Below are 17,031 nucleotides of genomic sequence, written 5' to 3' on the forward strand. Positions count from 1 at the left end.
GTTTTCTCAACACCCGTACAACTTTATCCCCCATTAACCTCGTCTCCGCTTCAGCAGAGACACAGTGATGTGCACTGTGTTGTGATCGGTTGCCATATGAGCAGGATATAATCTGCCTGACTAAAGATGGATTGACTTACATTGTCTTGACTGATAATGAACTGTTAGCATGAAGTGCACACTAGGAATGGCAGCCCAGTACACTATCAATATTTTACCTAAAATGTTCCCTGTTCCCTTTTGGTTTTAATCTTCATCCAGTGCTCGGCTGAAAAGAAATATTATGATAGTGAGGCCAGTACTGTTGGCCATTAGGGCAGAGGATTTTGTAGATGATTTTTCTGAAACAATAACAGGTTCTGAGTGAATTGCTGTACTGAGGGAACATTGCTCAGTCAGATGAGCAATATTAAAAGAGTGCTGCATTGTTGGAGTTGTATCCACTGAGTGTTCCAGTGACAGAGGGTCATACTGTCGGTGCACTGTACTGTCGGAGTTGTTCAATCCAGAAAAGTGTGGTAAGGTTCTTAGAAGTGGGGAGGAACGGAGAGATCTTGAGGTCCATGACAGTAGATCCCTCAAAGTTGCCATGCGGGTTGATAGGATGGTTTAGAAGGCGTATGGTGTGTTGGCCTTCATTAGTCATGGGATTAAATTCAAGAGAAGTGAGGTAATGTTAGATCATACTTGGAGTACTATGTTCAGTTCTGGTCGCCTCATTATAGGAAGGATGGGGAACCTTTAAAGAGGGTGCAGAGAAAATCTACCAGGATGCTGCCAGGATTAGAGAGCATGTCTTATGAGGATAGGTTGAGTGAGCTAGAGCTTTTCTCTTTGGAGCTAAGGAGGATGAGAGTTGACTTGATAGAGGTGTATAAGATGATAAAAGGCCTGTACTATTCTACATGTGTTCTATGTACTCAGAGAGTATTCTAATGACAGAGTCATACTGACAGAGTATTGTACTGTTGGAGATGTACCCAGGGAATGTTGCAGTGAGAGCAACTTCTGATTGAGTACTGTACTGATCTCTAATCTAAGGAGAAGGAACATTCAGGGTCATATTGAGAACTTGGAGGTCATCAACCTAGAACACAATGGTGTCTGGCAGATGTGTCATAGACCATCTAACAAACCACCCATCCACCCCTGTCACCCCTGTTCAGAAACTTGATTGCAGAGGGGAAGAAGCTATTTCTGAATCATTGAGTGTGGGACCTTAGGCTCCTGTACCTCCTCACCAATGACAGTTACAAGAAGCGGGCATGTCCCAGATGGTGAGACCCACTGATGATTCCTTGAAAAGTTCAACAAAATATTTTACACCCACTAAAGAAGCAAATCAGGACTATCCAAATGATGTGGGAAGTAAGAAGTCCGTGAGATTTTTCTGCACTGAACATATTCTGAAGCAACTATTTTGTCATTAATCTCATTGCTTTTTTTCTGACAGGATACATTATTTATTCACATTAACTTCTGAGCTTTTTCACTGCCTACCAACAAAGGTTGTCACTTCTAATATCCCAGGCGAGAAACATTGAATGTAGCAAACACCCTGCTTTTCACATTAAGTTGTCAGACCAATCAGCTGAGCTCTGAAATTACACATTATGATTGAAATGCTATGACATTAGAGGTTCATAACCATTATCAACGAGTTAACATGGATGGATAATTAATGACAAAGCTAATTACTTCTACTGTACTTTGTTAGCAGGGGTATTTAGTCTCTGACTTGTAGAAATGCTTAACAAACTAAATGCTTGCAGCTACATACCATCTTTCAAGATTTTTAGACACCCCAAGACATCCATATGATACTTTTGCCAAGACCCTTCATTAGGCCTTGACGAAGGGTCTTGGCCCGAAATGTCAACTATTTGTTTCCCTCCATAGATGCTGCCTGATTTACTGAGTTCCTCCAGCATTTTACGTGTGTTGCTCCAGATTTCCAGCATCTGCAGAGTGTCTAATGTCCAAAACATCTATTATCTTGTAATAAGTGTAGATAATTTTATTTAGCAGGAAATCTAATAAACTCCCACAAAGTGATAATGACAAGATTGTGAACACAAGAAATTCTGCAGATGCCGGAATTCCAGAGTAACACCACAAAGTGCAGCAGATGAGGCAGCATCTATGGAAAGGAATAACCAGTCAACATTTTGGGCTGAGACCCTTCATCAGGCCGGAAAAGAAGTAGGAAGAAGCCAGAATAAGAAGTACAAACTAGAAGGTGATAGGTGAAGCCAGGTGGGTGGGGGAAGGGAGATGGTAAGAAGCTGGGAGGTGATAGGCGGAAAAGGTAAAGGGCTGAAGAAGAAGGGATCTGATAGGAGAGGAGGAAAAAAATCACTGGTGGTGGGAGAAATCAAAGTTCATGCCATCAGGCTGGCCACTTTACCTACCTGTGCTGCCACCTTCAGGGATCCTTGGTTTTGTCTCCATGAGTCCTCTGTTCATGACTATTCCCCAGGGCTCTACCATTCATTATATTCGTTCTCGAGACTCAAGAAACAACAGATACTGGAACCTGGAGCAACACACAAACTACTGGAGGAACCCAACAGGTCAAGCAGCATCTGTGGAGAGAAATGCACAGTTGAAATTTCGGGTTGAAACCCTTCATCAAGAAATATAAAAAATAAATAAAGTAGTGAAACAAGAGAGCAAAATAGTGCGATGCTGTACATGGGTTTAGTCTGTTCAGAAATCTAATAGTAGAGGGGAAGAGGCTGTTTCTAAAGTATTGAATGGTGTGTCTTCAGGTTCCTGTACCTCTTTCCTGACGGTATTAATGAAGAGGGGGTATGCCTGGATAGTGAGGATTCTTAGTGATAGATATCACCTTCTTGAGGCATTGCCTTTTGAAGATATCCTCAATGGTGAGGAGGCTAGTGCCCATAACAGAGCTAGATGACTCCATAATCCTCTGCAGCTCTTCCCAATCCTGTGTGTTGATGTCTCCATACAAGATAGTGGTGTAATCAGTCAGAATGCACTCCACGGTATACACAGAAATTTGCTAGAATCTTTGGTGACATAGCAAAATAGCATTGTTTTGGTGTCACCTGCAACCTTACTACTCATATCTTCTTCACTTCTATCCACATTGGTAACGTATACCTTGTATCATATAATAAACAGCAAGGATCTCAACAAAGATCCCTATGATATACTAGTGATCATAAATCTCAAAACACAAAAAAAGTCCTCCATAAAACCTATCGTGTATTCTAATCTCCTCTCATCTTCCTTTCCGGAAGAACAACCCCAAACCTCCGGTCTGCCAGAATAAAATACTCCTCTCTAGAACCATATAAAACCTTATATAGTCACTGTAGAAATTACATTAAATAAACATGAAATTTTACCACTGCATACTATGTTGAGCACTAATTAAGGCTTGCAATGCCATTAGAGACTCAAGCTGTGCTACGAGATTTTTGGAGTGTTTTATCGTGAATCCGGTTTAGAAATATTCCAGATTCATGTCAGTTGAAGATTACAGTGCAGATCCAGTGACAGGGACTTCAGGATTTCTGTATGAAGCTGTAGTGGTTGTCCATTGTATCTGATGATGACAGGAAACCTGTGTGGAGTGTTTTTTAAAGTGGAAAAGCCATTGCACAGGGGAAGTTCCACTCTCTCGACCTCAAAAGTCTGGGTCCAGAGGTACAAACAAACGTCACAAACAGGGGTCTTCTTTGGCTGCAGGGGATGACCATAACATTTTCTGTGTGTTGTCGTGCCCTCCACTCTCAACGGAGTGTTGCAGTGCTGCCTTCTCACTGTGGATCTCATCCGCCCAGTCTGCCAGAGCTAACTTTGCATGGTAGGACAGAAATGTCCCTATCTCACCAGGGTGTGAGGCCACTGGCTATCCTCACCTGGTTTAGCCTGCCTGTGGAAGGGTGTGGCCCCTGCCCTATGCAAACAGTTACTTGCACTCACAGACGAAAGCTGAGTGTCCAGTGGGGACCAAAGATGAGTGAGCTGCCCCGGAATGGACACAACAAGCCCCCTCACCAGAGGTGCTACCCCTCCTTGGACACTCCATACACCCCTGTGATAAACTACATATGTACAAAACCCTTATTTTCTCTCAGCTTTAAGGTGTTGTGGCAGTGGTGACACACCTTGGCTGAGTTAATATAAAAAGGAAAAATATAATGGAATGTAGAATGTAGTGTTATATTTGCAGAGGGCAGTGCAAATAGGAAAGCAGCATGCAGTGGTCTTGAGGAGGTAGATTGTGAGGTCAAGAGTTCATTTTGTTTGTACAAGAGGTCTGCTAGTTCACTCTTCATACACGGACGTCAGAGGTTTTGAGATGAGGGTACTTCAGTCAGTTCCTCTGCTCGAGTACAAAAGGCAGCAGTGGGTGAGAAAGTGAGAAAGCGCTTTGACCAGCGGCCATTCAACGTTTACAATTGATTAACAAGAGCAAATTAAAGGAAGGCGGGGGCAAGCGCAGTGGCCATCGTCTGGGAGGACAGAGTCAGGGTGGTGATCTTGTGGCTTTAGCTCTTTGAGGCTTCTGCAGGATGTGAGAGAGCAGGGAGACTCCCAGTATCCTTGACAACTACAACTGTGAGAAGTGAATCCAGCTGCAGCTTCTAACAAACTGCGTTAAGGAGCTGGAGGTGGAACTGGATGAACTCCGGATCATTCCGGAGGCCAAGGGGGTGGTAGTTAGGACATATAGAGAGGTAGTAACACCCAAGGTGCAGGACACAGGAGACTGGGTGACAGTCAGGAAGGGGAAAGGAGCCAGTGCAGAGTACCCCTGTGGCCATCCCCTTCAACTACAAGTTTATAACTTTGGGTACTGTCGGGGGTATGACATAAAAGAGGAAAGTCAAGTGGTCGGGTCTCCTGCACTAAGTCTGCCTCTGTGATGTAGAAAGAAAGTGGGGAGAACAGACACTGTGATGATAGGAAATTCGTCAGGTAGGGGAATGGACAGGAACTTTCACAGCAACAACCTGGCATTCAACATCAGTAAGACAAAAGAGCTGATTGTGGACTTCAGGAAGGGTAAGATGAAGGATCACATACCAATCCTCACAGAGGGATCAGAAGTGGAGAAAATGAGCTGTTTCAAGTTCCTGGGTGTCAAGATCTGATTCGTGTTGAGGATGAATCCTTCTTTACATTTACAAATAAAAGATCCTGGCCTGTTAATACAGATCTGCTCATATCCCTGGCTAATCACCCCACAAAGGTAGTCAATAAAAATGTTGATAAACAATAACTAATAGAATAAATAGCCTGCAGAAGGCTGTAAATCTGGTCAAGGGGAAAACCAGTAAGGGGAAAGATCAAGGGGTGGGGGAGGGGATAGGCAGGAAAGGTGAAACCAGTTCCCCTTACTGGTTTTTCACCTGGCACCTACCAACCTTCTCCTTCCCACCCTCCCCCCACCTTCTTTATAGGGCCCCTGCCCCCTCCCTCTTCAGTCCTGACGAAGGGTCTCGGCCCGAAATGTTGACTGTTCGTTTCCACGGATGCTGCCCGACTTGCTGAGTTCCTCCAGCGTGTTGTGCATGTTGCTATGACCCCAGCATCTGCAGAGTATTTTGTGTTTACATATACTGTAATTTATCTATTTATTTATTATTTCATTTTTTCTTCTTCTATAGTATGTATTGCATTGAACTGCTGCTGCTAAGTTAACAAACTTCACGACACATGCTGGTGATAATAAACCTGATTCTGATTTTCTAAATGGAAAGAAAATACAAAAAACCTGAGGTGCAAAGGGACTTGGGAGTCATGCAGGATTCCCTACAGGTTAATTTGCAGGTTGAATCTGTGGTGAGTAAGGCAAATGCAAAGTTAGCATTCAGTTCAAGAGGACTAGAATATAAAAGCAAGGATATGATGTTGAGACTTTATAGAGCATTGGTGAGGCCTCACTTGGAGTATTGCAGACATCCCACCCTGCAAAAACTCATTTCAGGAAGGTAGCATCCGCGCCCCCCACAACCCCATATCCTCCCCCCACTGGTCGACTTCCAAGGGTATATGTAATACTTTTGTTTCGTGATTTTATCTAATCTGTAAACCAAGTTGAGTATATGCAGAAAATGCGACATTAAAATATGTACTTATATTATATTATCATGGAGTCGTTTTTTTTATTCTGTTACAACTTTAAGCAAGTCTACAGGGAGTTTAGCCTCATCACGTAGGACATCAATAGCGTAGCTCCTTAGCAGCCAGCCAGCTAGTTTAAATAACGTTAGCTATGCTAATGAATGAATGACACCTATTAAACTCACCTCAACATGTCTTTTACACCTTAACCCACCATGGGCAATAGAAAAGTCACTGTTGCAAACAGTGCAGCGAGCAACACTGTCATTATTTTTGAGGTCGACTGTAAAGCCCGCCCACAGAGAAAACTGATAGGTCTACTTAGCACGAAGAGAGACCAATCAGGATGCTCGCTCTCGCTCTCAAAAAAATCGATTTCCGGGATATTGTATATCATTTCCGGACGTCAGGGAGCCGCTATCAATATGCGGGAGACTCCTGGAACTTCCGGGAGAGGTGGGATGTCTGAGTATTGTGAGCAGTTTTGGGCCCCATATTTTAGAAAGGATGTGCTGAAACTGAAGAGCGTTCAGAGGAGGTTCCAGGATTGAATAGCTTGTCATATGAAGAACTTTGATGGCTATAGGCCCATATTCACTAGAATTCAGGAGAATAAGGGGTGACCTCATTGAAACCTATCAAATGGTGAAAGGCCTTGATAGAGTGGATGTGGAGAGGATGTTTCCTAAGGTGGAAGAGTCTAAGACCAGAAGACACAGCCTCAGAACAGAGGGGTGTCCTTTTAGAATGGAGATGACGAAGAATTTCTTTAGCCAGAGCTTGGTGAATCTGTGGAATTCTTTGCCACAGGCATCTGTGGAGGCCAAGTCTTTGTGTATATTTAAGGCAGAGGTTGATAGATTCTTGATTGGTTCGGGCATGAAGGGATATGGGGAGAAGGCAGGAGATTGGGGTTGAGAGGAAAATCGGATTAGCCATGATGAAATGGTGGAGCAGACTCAATGGGCTGAATGGCTTAATTCCATTCCTATATATATTGGTCTTACAGGAGTTTGAAACCTACCGAATATTGAAGGGTCTGGACATGCAGAGGATGTTTACAATAGTGGGAGAGTTTAGGATCAAAGGGCATCAGAATACAAGTAAGTTCTTTTAGAATAGAAAAGATTTGCATTAGCCAGAGGGTGGTGAATTTGTGGAATATTTAAAGTGGAGTTTGATAGGTTCTTAATTAGTAAGGGCATCAAAGATTATGGGGAGAATGCAGGAGAATAAGACTGAGAATGAAAATGAATCAACCATGATCGAGTGGCGGGGTGACTCGATATGAAGACTGGTCTAATTCTGCTCTTATCTGTGATGGGATAGAAGTTGTCCTTGAGCCTGATGGTATAGGATGGAGTCCATGGAGGGGAGGCTTGTTTTTATGATGGATTGGCCTGTGTCCACAACTCTGCAGCAAGTTCACAATTCTTGGTTTGCAGTACCATCTGGATTGGACTAGGAACGCATACGATTATATAGTTTACAGTTATCTCGTGAATGCTGCTTATGTGATGCTATGTACCTGTGATTCTGCTGCAAATAAGTTTTACATTGTACCTGTGCATACGTGTACCAATATGCACTTTGAAGTGTCCTGGCTGTCCTCATATGCAGATCTATTTTAGCAGGCCTGATGAAGGGTATCGGCCCGAAACGTTGACTGTTTACTCTTTTCCACAGATGATGCTTCCAGCTTTTTGTGTGTGTTGCTTTGCACCCTATTCTTGATAAATTCAGTCAACACATTTTACTTAAAAGTAAAATTAAATGTGCGCGAGTAGCATTGGTGTACTTTGTAACAAAATTAAACCTTAAAACCAAGGAGCATCAAACTATGAAGAGGAAATATAAATAAAACATTTAAAAGTACGTTGAGGTTAAAATTTGGGCCTTGACTTGTGGTTACCACGGAGCGCGGCGTAACATATGATTCCTCACTCCTCCCCGCCATTCGCCCATGCGCAAGTCTCTTGCCAAGTCTCGCGATGGCCGCCGGCTGAAAGGCAAGGGATTGTGGGAGGCCTTTCCTTTCTCTCTCCAGCCATATTGGGGTTAGCTCGCCGTTCGGCTTCCTCCGCCTCGCGGGTCACTCCCTAGCTTCCCGCCGCGCTCCCTCGACTCACACTCGCACTTTACGTTGATCTAATCGCCGGAGGGTTCAGGCGGGAACCGCAGCGGATACGATGGTGGCGGCAAAGAAGACGGTGAGTCCCTCCCCGACCGTGGGTTCGTTGGCCTCGGGCCTGGTTCACGTGGAGAGGCGGTGGCGCGCTCCCGGGCCCGGGAATCGGATCTCGCCCATCTGTCCCTACATAGGCAGTCGGCTCTCCGTTTGGGCCTGAAGAATCCCGGGACCTTGGGAAGGTGGGGCTGTGATGGGACAGCGAGTCGGATCAGTACTGAATCCATAAAGGATGATTTTTCTGGCTGTGACCATGCCCATCGTTCCTTTAGCATTTAAAAATATTTCAGAACATGAAACATTTTAGCACAGGTATGGGTTCTTCTGCCTACAACGTCTGCACTGAACATGATACCAAGAAAAAGGAAATGTTTTATGCCTGTACACCATACATATTCTGCCATAATCTACATATTTACAAGGTCTTTAACGCCATTAGCAAATCTCCTTCCCTGGCAATCCGTTACTATCAGTCTCTTCAAAAAAAAAGCTTGCTCTGCACAATTTTAAACTTCACCACTCACAACTTAAATGCATTCCCTTTAGTATTTGATATTGGTTGGCATTATGGAGTTGGGTCAAAAGGCCTGCTTCTATGCTGTATAACTGGCATTAATACTTGAGATCCAGGATGGGAGTCCCACTGCCGTAGTCGTCGCGGTACTTTGCATATCACTAGCCAAAGACTGCTGAATTTTGTCCAAGGCCTCTACTGGTGCAGAATATATTTATTGAGGTAGTCTCAAGCATGTGAGCATTAATTTATGCATAGGGGTGTTTTTTTTGGTGCAAAATGTATTAGTAGATTTGACAAAAATATTTATGTGGTTTAAATTGGGTGATTTTTTTTTATTACTTTGTTTGGTCATTGACCTTCAGACTGAATTTAACCAGGAATCTTGGAAAACTGGTACTGATTTTCCTTGTTAGACCTTCACAAAAAGTGCTAACCTTGTTTGAGGCTAGTGAGGTGAGTTTGAGGCTTCTCTTCTGAATCCCAAATAGAAGTTATTTCTTACCTACATCAAAGTGTGCAGTGTTTCTCCCAAGGCTTCCCTGAAACTTGTCTAAAAGGCTAATCTTCATCCATCGGTAGGAATGCAGGAAAAGGCCCAAGGTAATATGTCTGCACTGTACTACTGCCACAAAACACGTTTTGTGCCATATACAACAGTGATAATGCAACAAAGCAAGTTGAGAGTGACTTATGCTTCACCTTGCAGCCACATGAGGAGTCAGGTCATTAGTCCTGTATTGGAGAAATTAGTGATGAATCTACTGTTTACTTCCACCATGTTCCCAGATCCCAATCTCTCGTTTAGATATTGTGTTCATTTTATTTTTTGGTGCCTTCAAATCAATTATATGAAATATAAAAATTTAATTTGCCTGTGCTGATCTCAGTAGCACCTCTCCACAACCAATAAACAATCCATCTATTTCCTGTTAACCCAGCAACCTTTTCTATCCATGTCCTAAAATCATAGTGATCTGTTTTTGAGAGCAAAGTCATGCAGATGCTTGAAATTTTTGAATTAAGCCTGTTGACCAAAAGCATCATCTGTTCACTAAGGTTGCATAGCTGGAGTATTTCCAATTTTTTGATTTTATTGTTTTATGCCCGTTTAATTACTCTTTTGCAAACACGAGGAAATCTGCAGATGCTGGAATTTGAAGCAACATAAGTTGCTGGTGAATGCAGCACTCTTGGATTATTCTGAATTGTTTAACTTTTCTCCTCTCTGTTATTGAAATGCACTTTATTGTCTGCATGCTTCATAATTGTGGCACCCTGCATTTGGCCAGATAATTGATACATCACAAAAATTTGAGGAACCTGGCACAACTCTGCAATCCACAACACTCCGTCATCAAAATGTTTGTTGATCATCTTCCTTTGCATATTATTCCTGAGTCAGCTTTGAATCCAGTTTGTTACATTTGGGTTCTGTGGTCTTCTTGAAATCAAGGGTGTGATCTTTAAAATAGGTTGTTGCTTAGTCAGGTAGGTCAACAAAGAAAATAGATGGATGAAGAAGATAATATAAGATCGAATAAGGTGGTAGTCTAGCCAGAACTTGTATAAATAGCTATTTCTAAGTAGGATAGGCTCAATTAACATAGGTGGTTCTTCATGAGGTATTGGTGTAAAATAGTTAATCTTTGGCTCATACAGTAAAGTTATTGTAAGTTTGGTTGTACAGAAGCTAAGGGAGCAGATGTCATTAACTTAATCAGTTTTATTGTCACTGGCATGTGTCATGAAGATTAATGCAGCAGCAGTACAAGGCAATACTTAGTAATATAAGGAAAAAGGTAAATCAATTACTGTAAATGTATATGTGTATTAAATAATTAGATGAAAAAATAGTGCAAAACAAATAATATTTTTAAAATGAGTTAGTGTTCATGGGTTCAATGTCCATTTAGGAATCTGATGACAGAGGGGAAGAAGCTGTTCCTGAATTGTTGAGTGTGTGTGCCTTCAGTCTTCTGTACCTCCTTCCTGACAGTAACAGTGAGAAGAGGGCATGGTGATGGATCCTTAATAATTGACGTTGCCTTTCTGAGGCACCATTCCTTGAAGATGTCTTAGATGTTGACTGATTTTACATCATTTCGTAGCTTCTTTTGGTCCTGTGCAGTAGCCCCCTCCCCCATACCAGATGGTGTTGCAGCCTCGTCAGGGTAAGTGGACCTGGTACCTCTGTAGAAGTCTTAGTGTTTTAGTTGACAAACCAAATCTCTTCAAACTCCTAATGAAGTAAGCTGCTGGCTTGACTTCTTTATTGCTGCATTGATATTTTAGGACCAGGTTAGATTCTCAGAGATCTTGACACCCAGGAACTTGAAATTGTGACTTAACAGGAAACTGTTAGTGGAAGGGTCATGAAAGGAATTGAAACTTATTGTCTGAAACCACATATTTGGTAAGCACAAGTGAAAAATGAAGGCCAAGATAAATCTTTACAGGTCACCTGTAGTAATGACACCAAGTAAAGTAATTGCAGGCTACTTTGTGGCTCTGATTGGCAAGAGGAAAATGGAAGTTAGAAATGGGGAAATATCCAGAAGGAAGAATGAGTATGACAGATTACTGTTCTCTTAATTGCATGGTTTGCTAATTGTAACATTGAGAGTTAATTTGGTACTTTGTATGAGAATTCTGAACAGAGGCCTGAACATGGTAATTGGGGCAGTTTGGAAATGAGACAACTCTTTGAAAGTGAGGGTGATGCTTGTGATGGTTACTAGTGAAGAAAGCAGGCTTTTTCTTTATGGACTAGAATGATCATGGACCATTGTGGTGTTTAGTTTGAAGGGAAAAGGACTATTGATGTAGCCAAGACTGGTGGTGAAGGGCCAATCCTAGCTGTTTTGCCTCACCTGTTGTGAATTGAGTTGGGCTGCCTGTAAAACTAGTGTAAGAGTGGGTGGTGACAGACAGCAGGAGTAGCCAAGTCCTTCAAGTCACCTCTCAGTCACATCCTTGACAACACTTCATCATGCTCTTCCCAGGCACCTTCACTTTGTAGTTCACATTTCTGTTAAACTGTTCATTGAAGATACTAATGATTTTTCCTCCTCAGTTTTATGGTATAGAGAATTCCAAAGTTTCATTAATCTTCAAGGAAAGAAATTCCTGCTCATCTGTATTAAACAGACAGTGCTTATTCTGAAATAATGCTACCAAATTCTGAAACCTCTGCTGGGGAGACAGCTTCTCACAATTCACGCTATTAACAGCCCTTGAGTTCTTGTTTCAATAATCCGTCTTTCTTGCAAGTTACGGTGGATGTACATTGCTTCAAGTCACCCCATTTGTTCGAGAAATCAGATACGTAAATCTTTCTAGCCCAGTGCATTAATAGGGTTAGGACATCCAAAGTAGATACAGAAGTGGTGATTGAGAGTTTGATAACTGCAGAAGTTACCTGTATGTTTAGGGTATGAGGGAGCTGGGTTAGTGGCTTCCCTATCGATTTCTTTCCAGGCACGATGGGTCCAATGATGTAAGGAATCGTTTTTTTTTGTGTGTATTAAACATACTGGCTAGGATCTTAATAAGCCATAGTTACTGTTCATAGTGTTGACACATCTGGCAAAAGGCCCATCTCTGGTTGGTTGTAACCTTGTCCAGCAACAAGATCCTTGTGAGGTAATATTAAGGCCCTGCTGCAGGCACTTACTTGTTAAGCTTAGAAAGGTGGAAAAGTTGGTGGTTTTGCACGCCAGAAGGCATTATAGTTTTAAAATAACTAGAATTTGGAGCAATTAAGTCATGTAAAATAGCAGTATAGACTAAAAATAATGACATTTCCTAAAGTTCTGTTCGAAATTGGATGTATATCTGAGGACAATAACTTATTAGATTTCATCTCTGAATTTTGACGGATATCAGCCATCAAACCATTGAAGTACTTCAGGTGCCTTGGAGTTGGTTGAGCATTCTGTTTTGCATTTTTGATTGTTTTGGTAGTTAAAGTGACATTTTTTTTAAATGCAGAAAAAGTCTTTGGAATCCATCAATTCCAGGCTTCAGCTGGTAATGAAGAGTGGTAAATATGTGCTCGGTTACAAACAGACGTTGAAAATGATTCGTCAAGGCAAAGCCAAGCTGGTTATTCTTGCTAACAACTGTGCAGCCTTGAGGTGAGTTACAGCATTTTGAGATGAATAACACAATATATCATATGTTAGTTGTTTTTGTCTCATTTTTGACATTGTTGCAATTTAGAAACAAAAACAAAATTCTCAGCACTTGGAGTGAGAAATACATGTTGAATGCCCACTGAACTTTCAAAAGTCACAAATAAATTATTTAAAACTGTGGAGAGGGAGGTGAAGTAGAACAACAACAAGCTGCCTGTGATAGGATGAAGATCTGGGAAGATTGAATAGTGCAGTGGTGGTAATGCTCAGTCAAGTGGTGTTATGGGGATAATAAAAGGCCTCACTGCAAGAACAGTACATGGAAGAGTACAAATTCTCAAGTTACTAGAAAAGGGGAAAATGGTAGAGGTAAAAAGAGGAAAAGACCCATGAGTTACTGAAATTACAAAGTGCTTATCTAACAGCATCTGAGAGAGGATCAGCAGGAACATTTCAAAGATAAAAGATACTCTTTTAAAGATTTAAGATCTCTGTATTTAGCAGTATTCATCTTTCCATCAACCCTGACTGGATTTCCAGTCCCTGCTGCTGAAGAGGATCCCCATAGGGATGGTGTTCCCTGGCTGATTAGATTTGTGCCACACATACTGCCTTGAGTTGAGACCACATGGTTCCACTTTGGTCTCATCTGACTATAAGATCTTTTTCCGCATCTTTACAGTATCTTCTAAGAGATGCTTTGCAAAATCTTTATGGGTAAGGATGTGCTTTTTTTAAGCCAGGGCTTCTTCCTTGCCACTGTTCTGTTTTTGTGCAAGGCTTTAAAGATTGTGGAGCCATGAACTTCATCTCCAGTTGCAGCCACTGACTTCTGCAGCTCACTGAATGAGTGTTGGCATCACAGTAGCCTGACTTATAAATGCCATTCTTCCTTGGAGACTGAAGTTTGGAGGAGTGGCCTGACCTAGGTAGTGTGGCCGTGGTTTCATATATTTTCCATTTTTTTTTTCATAATGCACTGCACTGAGCTGCGAGGTATGTTCAGTGCCTTTAAGATGGTCTTGTACCCTTTCCAGATTTCTGCTTCTCTTATCATTTCCTTGATTTGTCTTGAATGCTGTTTTGTCTTTTTGGTTTCGTCTGTTGAAAATTTACCATACTGTTATACCTTTTTTGGGGGGGGGGGGTGTTGTTTAGTCTTATGAATTCATTGAAAACAGGTGATGCTCCAATTTTCTACATCAACAAGTTGGTAAGGTAATACTGTATATTGCACCTGAGGAAAGTTGGCGTAATTGCAGAAAGGATTACAAAAGGACCTCACATAACTTATGGTTTTTAATCTTTAGTAAACTGTTGACAGGCTTTGAATTTTTTCTTTTGACTTAACATGATGCACAATGTCTTGTCAATTAGCTCAAACAAATCCTACTTACATAAATTTTAAATTTAGAAAATGAGACAGTAAATTGTGGAAATAGTTGGGGCTGAATGCTTTCTCGAGACTCTGTAGATTCAGATATACAGGTGTCCCCCGCTTTCTGAACGTTCTCTTTATGACATTTCGCTTTTATGAAAAAAGACGCTTGCTTTAAACTTGTGTTTACCTGGAGAAAGACTACCATGACCATGAAGCCTTGTGTGAACAGGTGTGTGCGCATGTGTGACGTGCACATGCGTGTACTTGCGGATTTTTTTTTTGGACAATTCGTAAGGCCAGTGATGATGTGGGGATGGAACTGGACTCTGAAGGTGGTGTCTGAAAAGAGGATGCTGTCCAAGTTGCATGCCATCTTGGACAATGTCTCCCATCCACTACATAATGTACTGGGTGGGCACAGGAGTACATTCAGCCAGAGACTCATTCCACCGAGATGCAACACAGAGTGTCATAGGAAGTCATTCCTGCCTGTGGCCATCAAACTTTACAACTCCTCCCTGAGCCAGTAGGCTGGTCCTGGACTTATTTCCTGGCATAATTTACATATTACTATTTAATTATTTATGGTGCAACTGTAATGAAAACCAATTTCCCTTGGGATCAATAAAGTATGACTGTGACAAATTGATTTTGGCTCAAACTTCCTGATTCTGTTAAGTGAAACTACACTGTACATACCTTATTTCTACTTTATATAGGCTGTGTATTTATCATATCATTCCTGCTTTTACTATATGTTAGTGATTTTAGATTTTATGTGCTTTTTGGTAGGCTATTTTTTGGGTCTGGGAATGCTCAAAAAATTTCCCATATAAATTACTGGTAATTGCTTCTTTGCTTTATGCCATTTCGGCTTATGAACGGTTTCACGGGAACGCTCTATATTCGGATAGCGGGAGAAACCTATATTCTTTGATTATAGAGAATAAGCCTGAATGCGGTAATGCCAGTGCAGTCTTGCCTGCATTCTGTAAAGTAGTATTAAAACCTCCTTAATTTTATACTCCATACTCTAGTAAAGGCCAACATTACTCGGCCTTCACAATTAGTTGGTGTCACCAGCAAATTTGACTGCAGTGCACCCATTTTCTTGTGCACTCGAGTCTTTAATATCAATTGTAAATAGTTCATTAATGAAGTTCAGTTTAGAATTCAGAAATTGGTAGTATGGAAAGACCTCCACTGATTTGGCTGTTGTGGGGAATTGACTTAAAATTTCTATTTTGTATTGCACTTCGGTGTTAATTTTAGCATTCATGGTATAAGTTACAAATGGTACATTATCATGACTGCGTGGTAAGCAACTCTACCTGCGTATGTTGGTATGTAATTTATACCAACAAAGCAGATTGATGTCTTTGCTTCCGTTATGTAATATCATGTTAAAATATTTCAAATGAAGAAATTAACTTCAGATATAAAGCCTGGTCAATTTGTCATTCACGTGTAGTTGGTACATTTTGCTTTTTGCTTTCCATTGGGCTAATTGGCAGTCTTGTATTGATAGAAGGTTGTATTTCTTACTGTTTTGATGGTGTATTATATTTGTTGCAGGAAATCAGAAATTGAGTACTATGCCATGTTAGCTAAGACTGGTGTACATCATTATAGTGGCAACAATATTGAGCTGGGTACCGCTTGTGGTAAATACTACAGGGTGTGCACACTGGCCATCATTGATCCAGGTAATTATACAATACTAAGACTACATTCAGATGCATGTGATTGGATCTGAATTCTGTAATCCAGTGTGTTAAAACTGCATGTGGTAATAGCTCTTGCACAGTTAATTATTAGTTACTGTGTTATTGCGAATATTCTCGCTGGCTTGATTTTAATTTCTAGTCAAGTCAGGCTAGTCATTCGCTAGATTAATGCTGTGTTTATAGTCCACAGAACTGTTTACCAAGTTCTGTTGTAATATTTGCCAGCGACAACTTGGTTTATTGCATTATGCCATGAAACTGTCTGGTCTATGGGGCAAAAGCTTTAGTTGCAAAAGGAATCAAACAAATGTAAATGGGTTTGAGTTGCTTGCTATGCTTTTTTTTTCCCTGTATAATTACCTGCTTAGCTGATGGAGAACGGTGAAATTAATTTGCCATTTAATGGTTCTTTTCTTTCAGGTGATTCTGACATCATCAGAAGTATGCCGGAACAGATCAGTGAGAAATAAATTGCTTATGACACTGAAATATTTTACAAATAAAGGCGTTCAGTAAAAAGACAAAACTGTTTCAAGTTTTTAATAGCGTGCTCCAAATTTACACTTGGGATTTTCACAGGAAAGTCAACACATTTATTGAAGGTGCATTCCCCTTGAGATTCACTTAATCCAGTAATTTGATTTGATGACTCCTTGTGTCTTGGCATAGAGTTGTGCTAAGTAAAAGTTTCAGTGCAATATATAGACTTTACAGCATCTGTTCTCAAATGGAAAGGGGGGAGAGATGGAAACACCATTAACCCAATTAGGAAACATAACATAATCTGTCAAGTTACATAGTCCCCATTTAGAATGGGGGAAAGGGCAAATGTTTATTTTAGTTGCTCCCACTGGGCTGTGACATACTTTTCAGCATTCAGTCTTTTCATCACTTCATCCAGTGGATTCTGGTTATGGAGTGGGAGTTTTTTTTAAAAAATAAAGCCTGTATCCCAAAACTGAATAAAACCTAGGTTA

The 17,031-nt window shown here is 41.1% G+C and overlaps 1 protein-coding gene and 1 non-coding gene across 2 annotated transcripts; both read left to right on the plus strand.

Annotated features, from left to right (window-relative positions):
* The first annotated feature begins 8,127 nt into the window (after positions 1-8,127).
* rpl30 (ribosomal protein L30) lies at positions 8,128-16,580 on the plus strand. Its single transcript, XM_063060062.1, has 4 exons — positions 8,128-8,315; positions 12,801-12,946; positions 15,903-16,033; positions 16,475-16,580. Exons 1-4 carry the CDS (start codon positions 8,295-8,297, stop codon positions 16,522-16,524), a joined length of 348 nt encoding a protein of 115 aa, XP_062916132.1. The 5' UTR covers positions 8,128-8,294; the 3' UTR covers positions 16,525-16,580.
* Positions 16,157-16,287, plus strand: LOC134356769 (small nucleolar RNA SNORA72). Its single transcript, XR_010020425.1, has one exon. It is a non-coding gene; the product is annotated as a small nucleolar RNA SNORA72 (small nucleolar RNA).
* Positions 16,581-17,031: the final 451 nt, after the last annotated feature.

The sequence above is a fragment of the Mobula hypostoma genome, chromosome 1, assembly GCF_963921235.1.
Source record: "Mobula hypostoma chromosome 1, sMobHyp1.1, whole genome shotgun sequence".
NCBI classification, from domain to species: Eukaryota; Metazoa; Chordata; class Chondrichthyes; order Myliobatiformes; family Myliobatidae; genus Mobula; species Mobula hypostoma.

Coding starts and splice junctions, on each gene's coding strand:
- rpl30 (XM_063060062.1), top strand. CDS start 8,295: ATGGTGGCGGCAAAGAAGACG. Junction 8,316..12,800: donor TGGTGGCGGCAAAGAAGACG/GTGAGTCCCTCC, acceptor TTTTAAATGCAG/AAAAAGTCTTTGGAATCCAT. Junction 12,947..15,902: donor AACAACTGTGCAGCCTTGAG/GTGAGTTACAGC, acceptor TATTTGTTGCAG/GAAATCAGAAATTGAGTACT.